We start from the raw sequence: 14584 nt of genomic DNA, 5'->3' as shown, positions 1-14584 counted from the left end.
GATTCCTCAGGGTTTCCCAACTCCTCATCCCTCTCCTCCTGTCCCTGCCTAGGAACTGGCATTAACACTTTGTGATTGTTGATCATGGCAGCCACTTCTGTGTCTTTCCTAAGGCTGTTTCTTTGGTTTGTTTGTTTCCCTTTGCTCTGTTTTTGGTGTGTTTTTGCCAGGTTGACACGAAGATGGATTTTTCCTCGTATCAGTTCCCAGAATGGGCACTTTAGGAGTAGGACAGAGCAGACTCAGCAGTTAAGCTGTGTAGGGCCATGACTTCCTTTACTGTGCAAGTTCAGTTTTCCATATGGTGCTTAGAGGTCAGATGCACATTTCTGTGCTCTTCACAAGAAAAAGACATCAGAGGGAAAGAGTATTTTAGCCAGGTATTTTATTTCTGCTGTTTTCACTTGCCTTACCCAGACAGCGGTTATTTATTAAGGGCAGTGAATTTTAATTTATGCTTTAGAACATTGTGTTAGACCATCTTGAGAAATATAAGCTCGTATCCAAAATGTCCCAGACAGAGCAATAGAAACAATTTACAATTTTTTATGGAAGTCAAAAATGCTTTAATTAAAGACAGAAATTACAATACAAAATAAGTATATATGGTATATAGTGTGTGGCCTTTATAATAAAAAGTTATGCCTTATTATTTTTAAAAAAGAGTTCTTATATTTTTAACTTCTTGGACTCTCTGCCCACCTAATTATGTTTAGCAGAAGTTCTAAGACTAAGCAATTTCTTCTAAAACTGTGGTATCAGTAGGCAAATAAATAGTATTTTATTATTTTCTTTCCAAAATCTCTGTGTATAGTGAATGAAATGTTAAATGTGTTTAAATTATATTTAGGCGTGTGAAACAGGATGTTTCGGGTTTTTCACTGACTTTTTGTATGCAATTTAAGTAAATAATTGCTGTCTTATCAATAATGGCAATAAAATTATTTTTTCTGTTGGAAGTGTCCTTATTTATGGAGTGAAATCGGTGCAGTGTAATTACAGTAGACATAATTTCTCATTTAGCAGGAAATAATATTGCATCTAAAATTAACAGATTGGAATATTCCAGAATGTTTAATGCATAAATTATAAAACTCCTTGGCAGAAGTTGTGTATTTAACATTGCCTGCATAAAATACTCCTGTGAGTTCAAAGGTATATTGTGGGTTTTTTAGTTTGTTTTTTTTTTTTTTCCCTGAAAATTGAAATGGATAAACAAATTTGCTTTTTTTGTATTTTTGGGGCACAGATTGTTGTTTTCATGACAAAAATGTCAGTCTTCACACTTGGAATTTTGGTATGTGGAATATGAGGCTTGCTATAATGAAAGATAATGTTCATTTAATGGTTTATTTGTTTGCCTGACTCCTTTGCTTTTGGATGCAGCACCACTGAGGTTCACCAGCAATAATTTCATTCAGTATCACTTCAAAAATAGAACTTCTCTTGTTATCAGCTTCCTATGTTCTTCATGTCTTTTTCTGCTGCTGTAAGTGGCAGGTGGGTTCAGTTCAAGCTGGAGCTCTCATTTCCCAAACCATTCCCAGTTGGGATGTTGGCTCTGGGACATGTGAATATGAAACAACTCTGAAATGCACTTCTGGACTTCATTGCCTATCAGTAAGTCTTTGTTACTGCCTGTATTTCATGGGTTATAAATCAGCAGTGATACTTGATTTTTCCTGTTTCCTGTGGCTTGAAGCACATTCCAAGTGTTTTCATGTCCTGGGTTTCTCACTAGGTCCCATCCATCTTCTAGGGGAGAATTCTGATGCCAGCAATGGAAAGGATTTCTGACATCTCAGGGTCTTTGTGGGCTTTGAATTTCACTCTCACAACGTGCTCAGCTGGGCCCTGGCAAGCCAGGGACTGAAGCTGAAGATCTGAAGGAGTGTTGCATACACGTGGTAGCTTGTCTAACCAAGTATATTAAAATGTAATTTTTATCTCTGGTTTATGGGACTTCAAAGACTTAACTCACCCAGAAAGGCTGTGATGGCCTTATCTCAGAGCCTTGAAATTGAGCCTTTATCAGAAACATAAATAATTTGACACAGTCCCTGACCTTGGGGCAGGAAAAGACCAGAGATAGGGGGAAGGTTGGTTAGTCTGTCCTCCTCTGGGTTGTGATTCACCCATTCCTGTGGAGGTCAGAACATCCTGGAAGATCATGTGGTTACTTCTGCACGGCTACCTGGATGGCAAATACAGGGGCTCATTATATTCTGGTTCTGTGTAAGCTTTCACCTCTGGAGCACAATCCAGCAAAATAAATAAAACACTGAAGTCCTTGTCTGATTTTTTTTTTTTCCTCTCTGCAGTCCCAAACGCAGAGAACTGAGTCAAACACACATTTATTGATACACATTCCCAGCAGGCTTCCATTTATATTCAGTGTGTTTTGTGTTAAAAAATAACAAACCTCTCTCCTGTGCAGTTGTTTTCATTTTGAGCTTTTCATGTGCATGTAATCAGTGTCTTACTGAGAGCAGTGCAAGCTTAACTTTCTTTTCTAACCACAGGACCTAGAAATGAGGCAATTTTGAGTGTTTGAATACCAAACTTGCAGTACAGTACTATTGAGTGTGTTCATGTCCAATATTATGACAAAGAAATGAAGCTTGAGGAAATAAAAGTAATATATGGAAGTATTTTTGGCATTACAGCTAATGAACACTCTTTATATTTAGGGTAATTCTCTGAGCCATGTTTAATCTCTGCAGTAAGTTATTGGTGCCACTGATAATAATTAGTGTAGTGGGTTCCTGGAGGCACTCTGTGCTCCACTGTACCATAGTAAGCTAGAAAATGAAATTTAGGCCTCATATTTACATGCAAGGCCTAATGGAGGAATTTGCTGAGTAGGATTATAGGTCAGGAGTTTCTGTTCCTATTAATGTCTCTCAACCTCCCCCAGAGCAAGTACACAAATCTACCTATTTAATGAGATTTGAATTTGAGGTTCTTTGTGAGCCTTCTCTAAAATATGACAATACCTTTTAGTATTGGGTGCGTCCTATTCCAAGAGACATTTGGCTCTTCCTTGGGCTTTCAGTGACCTGTTACCAGATTTTTTTTTCCCCAAGGGTGTGTTTGTCAGTTGTTTTATCTAATGAGCTTCTCTTTACCCAAAACTGTAATTGAATGAACCTGAAAGCTCTGAAAGTAAAAACTCTGGGGGTTTTTATGGTTGGTTGATTTTTGGTTTTTTTGTTTGTTTGTTTGTTTCTACAGGTAAACTACATATTTTTTGTGGCATGCTTCTTCGTAGTTTCCAGTGTGTACAATTTATCAAATAACAAACAGAATTTTTAGAAATCTATGTATCTCCAATTTACTGCTACACTGTAGAGCTGTGAAAATCAGCTAATGCCATTGATCCTCAAGAATCTGTGGTTAAAATCCTGGTTGAGTTACTTATGTTTATTTATCTCATTAAATTAGGCATGAGTTCTTCTTTCATCCCTAGCCTGATACAGGAAAAGTAATTGTTTAATAATGTTTTAGAGCCATGAGAAATCAAGAGTGTCTCAGCCAGAGGTTGAGAAGATATCTGGATTATCTCGAGAAGTCCCAGTCTAATTATTTTCTTCTTGTTCAACTGAAACAAATTTATCTTTAGAAAATATGAAATGTCAATGAAATATGAGTTCCTGTATTAAACATATTTTTCAATTAGAATAACTGGAAATATGTGCACAGAACTAACTTTTCCTAATTGTATGGTGAGAAAATTAATTTCCATAGAGTTACAGTAAAAATATAATAATTACCAACTCTCTTTTGACTCAGCAGTTGACAAAAGAATAATTACCTTTTTGGAGGTATTTTTAACTTAGCCTTTTAAGTATAATGACTCTTGTCTGATTTTAGCATGTGTTTAATTTTCAAGACCCTGTATCACAGCTATATTTAAAAAGTAGTACGTGTGCTACTTTTATTTATTGCCTTTTTTTGCAGTACTTCCCAAGCAAGGGATTGGAGGAAACAATATGAATATCATGCTTTTCAGGTATATTCATATTCATATATTCAGCCTTTTTGGCTTGTCCTCATTAAAGGGGAGGTATGATGGCTGAGACAGGATTTCAGATGATGTTTTCTTTAAGGTGTGTTGCCTTCTGCAGGAGTAAAGAGGCAACCTCAGAAGGAAAAATGTATTTTACTGACATTTTACTGACAACTCAGAAGAATATCATAGTATAATTTAAATACCTCTACTGAAGAATTCAGTTTTCAATGAAAGCATGAATTGATGAATGAATAGGAAGCCTCTTAAAGTTGTTACTAAGGAAAGATTCTAAAGGTGGAAACATGGAGATATGTGAGTGTGTAACTGCCCAGCTAAAAAGATATAAATAGAAATAAAGAGAACGTATATAAAGGATAAGGATAATATATCCTTTATAAAGGATATAAAAAGAGAACATTGCCATATGAACAAAGTTAAAACCAAAACAACCCAAATACCTTTAAATTATGGTAATTACTCTGAGCAGCCTTTTATGGGATTGATTGTGGGCTCCAGCTGTCATGGAAGTTGTTTGAGTTTTCAAATTAAATTGTTGCCTCACATGGAGCTATGAAGCATTAGCTACGTGTCACTCACCCAAATTAAAGGTTTCCATTTCTAGATTAGCTCCCCATCTGGGCTGTGCCAGGGAGTTGAAGATTTCTGTGGAATCAAGGTCTTTCAGAAGGGGCAGAGTCACACTTCTTGCTTTTATGTGCAGGGTTACACCCAGTGTTGAGATCGTAAAGGTTTTACTGTGTTGGAGGCCAGAGATGCTAGAGCTTTTCCTTGGAGAAAAACTCTTTTCCTCAGTTTTTCCGTGAAGATGGCTGTGCAAAAGCCCAGCTCCTTGGAACTGGAGATCCTCTGGGGCTGGAGGGAGCCTGCTCCACTCAGCAGGAGCCTGCTGCAGTGTCCCTTTGGGGTGACACCACGCTGGGGTGGCTTTGCCATCATCAAGAGCAATGCTGCAAAGCTGGGAATAGGGACACAAACATTTACAGCATCCAGCTCTTACATTTCCATTCTCAGCTCCATTGGGCTCACCTCCTGCTCAGCACGGGGTTCATCTGCTCCTGCAAGAGGGGTAAAAATAAATGTCCTGCGCAAAACTGGGAATAAGTCTCACCTCTGGGCTGGCTGGTGTGGTGTGACTGTTCTCTGGATCCAACATTGCTGTTTCTACCTTGCCATTTTTTTTTCTTTTTCTGTTCATTTTTGCACTTAGAAAACAAGCAGATATTGTTTGGATTAAAGGGAAAGGAAAAAAAAAAAAAGTCTGCTATGTAAAATTTGCTCAGAACTCTGTATCCCTCTTCGGTTTAATCATCTAAGAACAAATGAGATTTTCTGTTGGGAAGTAAGTTTTATATGTATTTGTGTTCCTTGCCCTTGTGCAGTAGTACTGCCAATTATATTTATTAGCCCTAAATATTAAACAGCTGGAAGGATTCCATTGTATATAAATAAGACATTTGAGACCTGGAAGGTTGCCATTTCTAATACAGCCAGCTGGTGCTTTTTACAGTTACATTCAGCACAACACTACTGAATTTCACTTCCATTGAGTGTTGTGTTAATGACAATGGGAGAACGTGGGGTGGTTTGGGATTTCTCTAGGAAATGCCATTGTGTAAAAATACATTGTTCTGAAAGACTGGCTAGCAGGGAAATGCTATATTATGCACCTGTTTTGTGCATTTTGATGTAAATATTTTTTTTGTTTATGTGTTTTGCTGGCAAAGCCAAAACAACAAACTGCAGGGGCTTTTCAAATGTGAATTTTTAAGTGTTCTTGTGCCACAGATGTTTTTCACTTTCTCTGTTGTGGTGCTGTTTTCCCATTTAAGTAATGGTTTCATCTCTAAATATTCTGCTTGCTAATGCTTCTGAAAGCATTTGGTCATTCTTTTATTCTTTTTTTTTAATGCAAACATCATTGTTAGGGTACAAGAAATAGCTAAAATAGTAACAAAAATATTGCCCCACTATTAATTTGGTCCTAATCTCTTTGTTAGAAAACAGAGGCATAAATGTGGGTGAGGGATGTCTTCCTGTTTAGGTAGCCAGCAAACAGCAAATCCAAGAAGTGGATTCTTCCCACTTTTGATTGACTGTGTCCTGATTATTTCTTTGTAATCACTGCCTGGGGTGGTTACATCTAGTTTTTGGTGCTAGGCAGTGCTTTAGGTGAAGCAGAGGATGGTGCTGGACAACCTGATACTTTTTATTTGTGTTTTTATTGAACATTTACAGGAGCTGATTGTTATGAGCTAAATGTCATGTCTAACACTGGGTGAAATAATTCCTTGAAGACACGTTTTTTTTTACCAGATTGCCCCATCCACAGCCTTGTGTGAGATCTGTCTTGGATAAATATCCATCTCTGAAACAGCTACACTTAGAGGCTGAATCTTACCTAGCTTATTCAATGCTTGTGGAGAAAGCTGCTTTTGTAAGAATTATTGCTCAGTACAGATTTCAGCCATGGGGACTGTGGTGGTGAGAACTTGCCAGAAAATCTGCTTGACCTGTGAGATAAATAAGATTGAAACCTGCTTCTCCAGGAGATACATAGCTTAGATTAAAAAAAAAAAAAAAAAAGAGAGAGAAGCTGTAAATGCTTTTCTTGTCCAAGCTCTGGAGGGGTGTCTGAAGGCTGGATTCAGATACCTGTTAGGAAGTCAGATGTTTTCCTCCTTGACCTTTTTACCTCACTGTGATTAAGAGGCTTTTGCTTGCTGAAGGGTGAGAATCAGCTGTCCTTACAAATTTGATGATGAAGTACTCATCTGTCTGCCAATTAGAGATGGGGGAGAAAAGATGGCTTTCCTCATCTTTCTGCAATTTGGTTTGATTGTTAGTTGAGTATTCCTATGATAAGCTATGCACTCTTGCTTTCTCAATATTGTTTATGTGTGCTTAGCTTCTACATGACAGTTATTTATTATAATATTTATTTTATTTCACAGTTCTTTAAAAGCTCAGAAGCATAACTGCGTGGAACACAGATCTGACTGGTTTGGATAATTTGGGATAAATCTGGGGCTATTTATATAGTAAAATGCTAGACCTCAGTTTTTCTTGGGGAAGTTTAGTATCAGGATACTCTAAATGAGTTTCTCATCTCACCTGAGCACTCAACAGACAAGATATTAATATTTTGTCTTAGTTGTAATTCTGAAACACTTTAATTTAGCTATGAAGAAGCCCAAGTTTTAGGTTGAAGGTATGAGTGTACCAGAGTTTGTGTCTTATGAAGGTTTATGTGAAAGAAATTATAATTTCACTGTATGTATAACTTAATCAGAAAACTCTTGCAATGTGATTTATTCTTTCATTTGCAACTTAGGAAAAACTAAAAACCTCTGGCTAGAGCCAGTGGCCTGAGGTAATTTCCTTGATTTTTGAATGTCAAATGTAGGAAAAAAAAAATCCATGGTACTTTTAAAGTTTCTAAAAATCCCAAATCAGATCATTCTCTGTCCTCTGATCTCAGCTGGTTGGTATTTATGGGCCTTGAATCAGCATCTTTGGTGATGTTATGAGGAAAATTTCCATACTGATGAGCTGCCCTGGAATGCATTTTCCTATAATATGGTCATTACAGGATTTTTGTTAATAGCAACCTTTAAGAGCTCTTGCATCCTGCTACTATTTTGTTAAGCTTTTAAACAGCATGTGGGGAGGTTCTTTTTTTTTTATTTAGACTTGAATTATTTTAATGCTCATCTCAAGTTGGAGTTTTATACTTTGTAGTTTAAGAGTTTTATAGCAATGTGACGCTGACAGAAAAAATGGGGTTTTTTTTTGCAATCACACAGTTGCATATATGTTGTATTGTAAATCAAAAAAATATCCCTCTGTTTCTTATTGTAATTCTGATTTTTTTTATTATAATGGAGAAAAAGAGACAAAAAGTGATGTCACAGGCAGGATGAAAGAATTGAGATCACTCATATCCTAGATTCCCACATTGAGAGGGAACTTTTCATTGAGACTGCTCATGACATCCTAGAAACGTCCTACATTCTTCTGTACATTTCCTTTTGTAAAGAAATCGCATTTCCTTTTGTAAAGAAATTGCAAGAAATAAACCAAAGCCGTAAGTCCAGCACAGTGCCAGGTCTTGGAGAAGAAAATCCTTTTTGGCCCAACTTTGTCACTCAGAGACATGAGTTGGACCCTCTCACTGGGGATCTGGAGGTTTTTCTACACCACTGAAAGCAATCTCTTGTTTCCTGTCATTAACAGTATCCAAAGGAGATTTTAAAAAGTGAAAAGCAAACAAAAGAACATTTTCCAAAAGCCAAATTACACGCTGGGAAGGGAGTGGTGCTATGGCACTTCTGGAAATGCTTCAGAAGTATTGAAAGGCATCAGGGGGATATGACATAAATACTGTGTAATAATATGAATTCAGAAATTGTGCCCCACATCATTCTGTCATAGAATCCCTGACGACTTTTTAGAAACATCTTTCTAAAACATTTTGAATTTTTCATTCCTGTTGGACTTGGAGGAGGATAGTCCTGTCATTTCATCATTCTAGAATTTAGGACTTGCCTATTAATTTCCTCTCTAACAATAAGCGAGACTGATAAATATCCATTTGTTTTGTACAGTATTGAAAGAAAGAAATTCCAGCTGGGACACCTCTGAAGTGTAATGCTCTGTGGACCAGAGCTACTTGAGATTTAGTTTTTATTTGCCACTACCTTGATCTCATTTGATTGATAATAAATTAGGCCAAAGTCCCCAGGCTGGGTCTGTTTTGTCCATGGCAGTAACAGGTGAGTGATCTCTCTCTCTGCTTATCCCTACCCACAAGTCTTGTTTTTGTATTTTTCTCTCCCCTGTCCATCTGTTTTATTATTTTCCCTCCTTAATTCCATCCCTGGGATAAGAATTCCTCTCTATTTATTATTTAAAAATATTTTTAAAAGAAATTTTGTAATGATTGTAACTTTGCAGAGCAAGTTGAACACATGAATTGCAAGTACCGAAATAAAAATTAAAACAAGTATGAAGACAAGGTCTGAAAAACCTTACTTAATGGGAAAAAGCTCAGTGTTCTTGATTATCTGTTTACCATTAAGAACCCTTGGAAATGGCAATCCAGAGGCTTACAGGGAAGAGTTGCAATGTATGAGCAATGCAAATGTACTGCTTGCTTTTTACTTTGGTCATGATAATTATTAAATTCCCAAATCCACTTGAATTTGGTACATGTTGTGATTTGAATGCTCTTCCTGTAGTTTTGGTGAGTTATTTCATCTTTTTCTAATGAAATAGCTACAGTATTCACAGCTTTATAACTGTTAAAGTATTTTAGTCAATTTAGCACTGAGAGAGTGGCCTTTCTCTTCAGCAATGCTTTAGCATTAAATGATAGATCTACAGTTTTTTTGTTTATGTAAGTGGATTAACACAGACTTCCAGGCAATTTGATCTTCATTGAAAATTACTGAAATTATAATTGCATGAAGTTATTAATTGAAACTTCTGGATGAAGAATATAGTAGTGGTGCTGCCTTTGTTACACAAGTCCTGTATCTACATTCAAAAGTCTGTTGGATAAGAAACTTCTGGCAAAAAGAAAAAAAAAAATGATGAGACTTGTTCAGAAAACTAACATCTTGCTGTGGAGATGTTTTAAACTGTGCCAGTTCTTGCTTTTGTCTCTTATCTCCCACTGGACATTTAAAATAGAACTGATTAGAAATTGTATGGAAATGATAACCACTGAATGACTTCTGAATCAGCGCGAGCTGCTTTAAACGCCTGTAAAATTTGGTTTCATTGTATGATCCTGTCTGTTTTCACCCAGGTGTTGTTACTCAGTATTTATTTGTCCAGGTAAGAGCTGCAGATAAATCAGCGCATCGCGCTTCCCTGGAGGCAATTACGGCTCTTTGAGGCAGGGTTGGATCGTTGGCTCAGGGCCTGTGCTTGTGCAAGGACATCTGTCACAGGAGGGTCCTTCACTCAGTTTTGGGAAGCTGGCAGGGGCTGGGAGCCAGGGTCCAGCTGCCTCTTCTGCAGCTCATCCTTGCGTGGCTGGTGCCAAGCTCTCAAGTGGCCACGGGCTCCAGTGTGGTAATTTTGACTCAAAAAGTCCCTGCACTGCCGGTTCTTTTTGGAAATAGATTCTGTTACGGCACGCTGCAGCATATCAGCTGCTGTAGACACATCCAAGATTGCGTTTTAAACTCTGTTGAATTAGTCAGGAAGAGATAAAGCTTGTGTATAGTCAGGTCTGTAAAGTGAATTGCAGTAAACTCGGTTTCAATTAAAGGAAAGAGTATTTACACTGCTTTTATCTGCTGGTTTAATAACATGGTTTAAAATCACATCTTCAGTGCTGTGTGGGCAATTTCATTGTGCAGACCAGCTCTTAGTCAGATCAAAACTTCCTTAAATTAGTAGGTTGAGACTGAGAACTCTCAGATGCTACTCTGATATGTCCATGGGTTTTTTTTCCTTTCTTTGTATATGTGTGTGATATACATGCATTGTAAACCCAAGAAACTCTAAGCACTTCTGCACCATGATTTTTTGTCTTTATAGTGAGAATAGTTCTTTCCTCTCCTACTGTCTGCACTACACTAAAATCCTGTAGCAAAAGATGGTTATGTAAAACAAGTAATTATTAGACTGAAATCTTAAACAGGGAATTGGTATAACCTGATTTTTGAGGGAAGATATTTTTCTGGTAGAAATTATTCTTTGTCTCCCTTCCTCACGACTGGCAGTGACTTCTGACAATATACTTGATTCTCCAATTTTTGTTGTTGTTTTTTTTTTCTTATTTTTCCTATGATTGGGTAAATATTCCTCTTTGGTGAGTGTGACTTTGGAAACCAGGCAGGACTGGCATGTGAGGAATTCTCAAGTAGGAAGCACCTTCTTTCATGTTTTGGGTCAAGAGAATTTGTCAGCTGATGACTGCTGACCCTGTGTTCTTCAAAAACCATTCCTGTGTCACAGCCTATGTAGTCCACAGAAGAACCAACTTATCAAGATATGGTAAATTGGTATTAATTCATAGTCCAGCTCAACCCAGTTTCTGAAGTTATTGTTTGTCTGGGCTATGTATATCCCAAGGAAAATCAATCGTCATGCTTTGAATAAATGTAAAAATGTAACATTTTATTGCAACTGTATGGAATTTCAGCTGGAGCCGTTGGCTTTTGTGTAATCTTAGAAATAAAGCTGCTTCTAACAGTGCAAATGTGTGTTGTCCTTGAGGATCTCTTCCATTTGAGGTGAGTGTAGTTGTAAAGGCATGGAATTGGGGGTGAAAGGACAGCGCTGCTAATTGTTTAGGAAATCACAGGTTTTTAGTAATGCAAAACAGCTGTAGCATCTTTTCCATCCACCTTGAAGTAAATTGGTAAAAACTGACTTATTAACAGGAAATTCTGTGATCATTTAAGATGTTTTTAGTTTTTATTAAGAAAACAGTAAGAGGAGGTTCAACCAGACCTTATTGTTTATTTTATAGTGATGCCCAAGCGAAGTTGTTTTTGTTTTTTCACAGCTTTTGGTCTAAACGTTTTTTTTTTGTTGTTGTTGTTGGTATAGTAATGAATCTTAAAACATTTTCTTTTCTTCTTTTTTTTTTTTTTTTTTAATTTTTTTTTAATCCAGTGGGAAGAGATCAGTGGTGTTGACGAGCATTACACTCCGATCAGAACTTACCAAGTGTGCAATGTCATGGATCACAGCCAGAACAATTGGCTGCGGACGAACTGGATCCCGCGCAACTCGGCTCAGAAGATCTACGTGGAGCTCAAGTTCACCCTGAGGGACTGCAACAGCATCCCCCTGGTGCTGGGCACCTGCAAAGAGACCTTCAACCTCTATTACATGGAGTCTGACGACGACCACTCGGTCAAGTTCAAGGAGCACCAGTTCACAAAGATCGACACCATCGCGGCCGACGAGAGCTTCACCCAGATGGACCTCGGCGACCGAATCCTCAAGCTGAACACGGAGATCCGTGAGGTGGGGCCCATCAGCAGGAAGGGCTTCTACCTGGCTTTCCAAGACGTGGGCGCCTGCGTTGCCTTAGTGTCGGTGCGGGTGTACTTCAAGAAGTGCCCTTTCACCGTCAAGAACCTGGCCATGTTCCCAGACACGGTGCCCATGGACTCCCAGTCGCTGGTGGAGGTGAGGGGCTCCTGTGTCAACCACTCCAAGGAGGAGGAGCCCCCCAAGATGTACTGCAGCACGGAGGGAGAGTGGCTGGTGCCCATCGGGAAGTGCTTGTGCAACCCTGGCTACGAGGAGAGAGGCTTTGCGTGCCAAGGTAACGATGCCCTGCGTGCCCGTAGCTCTGCTCTGAGCTGGGGCTTCCCCTGCTCCCTGTGTTGGGTTGTGCTCCTTTGCTCCAGGTTCTGGATCTCTGCAGAAATTCCAATCAGTTAGGTGGTAAAATTGCCGTGCAGATGGGGTTTGTTCATGCTGTGTTAATAACGTAATTTGCTAAAAATACTTGGTAAGAGTCAACAGCTGATTTTTAGTAACATGTTGTGTAGTAAAATCTAGCCTCTCTTACCACTCTTGGACCTTCTTCCAGTTTACAATGGTTTTGTTAAATGTTTGTGTCAAAAAAGTGATTTTTTTTCGGTGTCTTTTTGTCTTTTAAACCTTGTGTCTCGATATATGACTTTTGCCACTGAACTGTGTTGATTTCAACGGGGATTGGTTGGTAAAAAACATGTGGTATTGCCCCTGTAGCAAAATTACTAAATGCAGATACATTTGGAAGATTAATAGTTGAAATTTATTCATAAATATTCATGTATTTTAGCTCCATTTTCTCCAAACTTTTGATTTCTGCAAACTCTGGTTATGTGAATGCTCCCTACAACAAGAATACACTGGGGATTTGGATTTTTTACAGAAATGTTCTTTCAAATCTTAGAGGAATGCATGTTGTATTTACTAATTTTAGTATCAACCAAGATGATAGCAGCTAACATTTTTTATGCTTTTTATAAAATTACATTTTGAAGTTTTGTGCTAATTCAGTCTTTTCACAGCGTGCCTTGAAGGGTGTTGGCTGTGGCAAAGGGTCTTCTGTTAAATACATAAGTAAAAATTAAACAGTAATGTCTGGAAATCCCATAGTTGGAAGCAGAATAGCTGAGATGTTTACTGTGGGGTGTGTGTATGTGTAGAACAGAAATTTAAAGTATTCTGAACCTGGTTGGGATAGTGCCTACTCCTTTTTAATCAGTCCTACAGCAATACTTATGTCAAACAAGTCCTGGGGAGTTACTGAGAACCCAACAAACCATAGCCATGACTTTTTCTCAGAAAATGTCAGGTAACCATCTGGGGGAAGGGGTGAGAGTGTTCTTGCTTTGATTTTTCTTTTAAGTAGATTTTAAATAATCTTTTGCCCTTAAATAAATTGAGTAGCCAGGTCTGAGGATGCTTTTCTGGGGTAAGATACTGTCATTTATAAAAAAAAAACAAAGTAAGCTCTTCTGTTAAGAGCTGAGTTCAGGGGAGGGTATTTTATTGTTCAGAAATGCTTTATCGAGAGCCTCCTACAGCTGCACTTAGAAATGCTAAAACATGAGTGAATCTTTTATCCACTGTGTATATTCTTGCTTGCTACAAAGCCTCTGTTCCTGTAAATGGTTGGAAGCTGTTGGTTTAGAGTTTCAGTCACAGGTGAGCACAGAGAGAGACTACAACTGAGCAAAAGTAAAGCTAAATAAATTAAACTAAACTTTTATTAAAAACAAGTTCCCAAATGCTTGAGGCAGGCAAGGCAGCTCCTACTGAGTTCTGCAGAGAAAATCAGACCATAGAATGAATATATTTTTCTGGTTTGGTTTTTTTGCTTCCTCACTCAGTGTTGATCAAGGGGGTTAGATATGATGAAGCCATTAACAATAGCAACAGATCCCTCTGGCTTATTCTGATTTAACATAGAATGTTCTGCTAACTTTTATTGGAAGTCATATTGATCAGATCCTTTCAGTGTGTGTGATTGAAGTGGCTCTGTAAAAGCAGGAACTCAAAACCTCACATTTGTTGTCATCGGTGGTGCAGCAGGCGTTGGAAAACTCAGAAAACCAGTTCAGCTTTGACCTCAGGATCAAGGCTGCTCTTGCATCTTTCCTTCTCTTTTTCCCCTGTCCTTCTTTTGCTCCATCTTTTAGGGTGTTTAAGGATTTTTGCGTTTGCTTGGGGTTTTTTTTGTTTTGTTTTGTTATCGAAAGGGCAGTAGGATCAGGATTGTAGCAATGTAACCCCAAAATGCTGTTACAAGTATGGGCTGGAATGAAGGCATAACTTAGGAAAAATAAGTTTCAGTTGAAGTCTGAAGGAGTAATTAGTAGCAGGGGTTATTGTCTTCCCAGTGGTTGAAAACATTTAAGAGCTTAAGGTTCTTAAGAGATCACTACTTGGTCCTGTGTTCAGACTGTTTCTGATTTTGTTTGTTTCCATAATGCTGTTTTCATAAACAGTGTCATCTTGCATTAGCATGAGATTATAACTGAGGATTAAAATGAAGGACTTTAATGGTGTCAGATCAGCCTATTTAAA

General features: G+C 38.1%; 1 protein-coding gene across 5 annotated transcripts in view; it reads left to right on the top strand.

Moving 5' to 3' along the window:
* EPHA3 (EPH receptor A3) overlaps positions 1–14584 on the top strand; it is a 178047-nt gene that overhangs the window by 42230 nt on the left and 121233 nt on the right. For all 5 annotated transcript variants that reach the window (XR_008429160.1, XR_008429159.1, XM_053934113.1 and 2 more), the window contains exon 3: positions 11666–12326. Coding sequence is in view for 3 of the 5 variants with exons in the window: in XM_053934113.1 (XP_053790088.1) it covers positions 11666–12326 (661 nt within the window). In the remaining 2 variants the exon portion in view is untranslated. The remainder of the gene's footprint in view (positions 1–11665; positions 12327–14584) is intronic.

Source organism: Vidua chalybeata, chromosome 2, assembly GCF_026979565.1.
Source record: "Vidua chalybeata isolate OUT-0048 chromosome 2, bVidCha1 merged haplotype, whole genome shotgun sequence".
NCBI classification, from domain to species: domain Eukaryota; kingdom Metazoa; phylum Chordata; class Aves; order Passeriformes; family Viduidae; genus Vidua; species Vidua chalybeata.
Note: the sequence above shows the minus strand (reverse complement) of the source record. Positions and strands in the feature narration are given on the sequence as shown.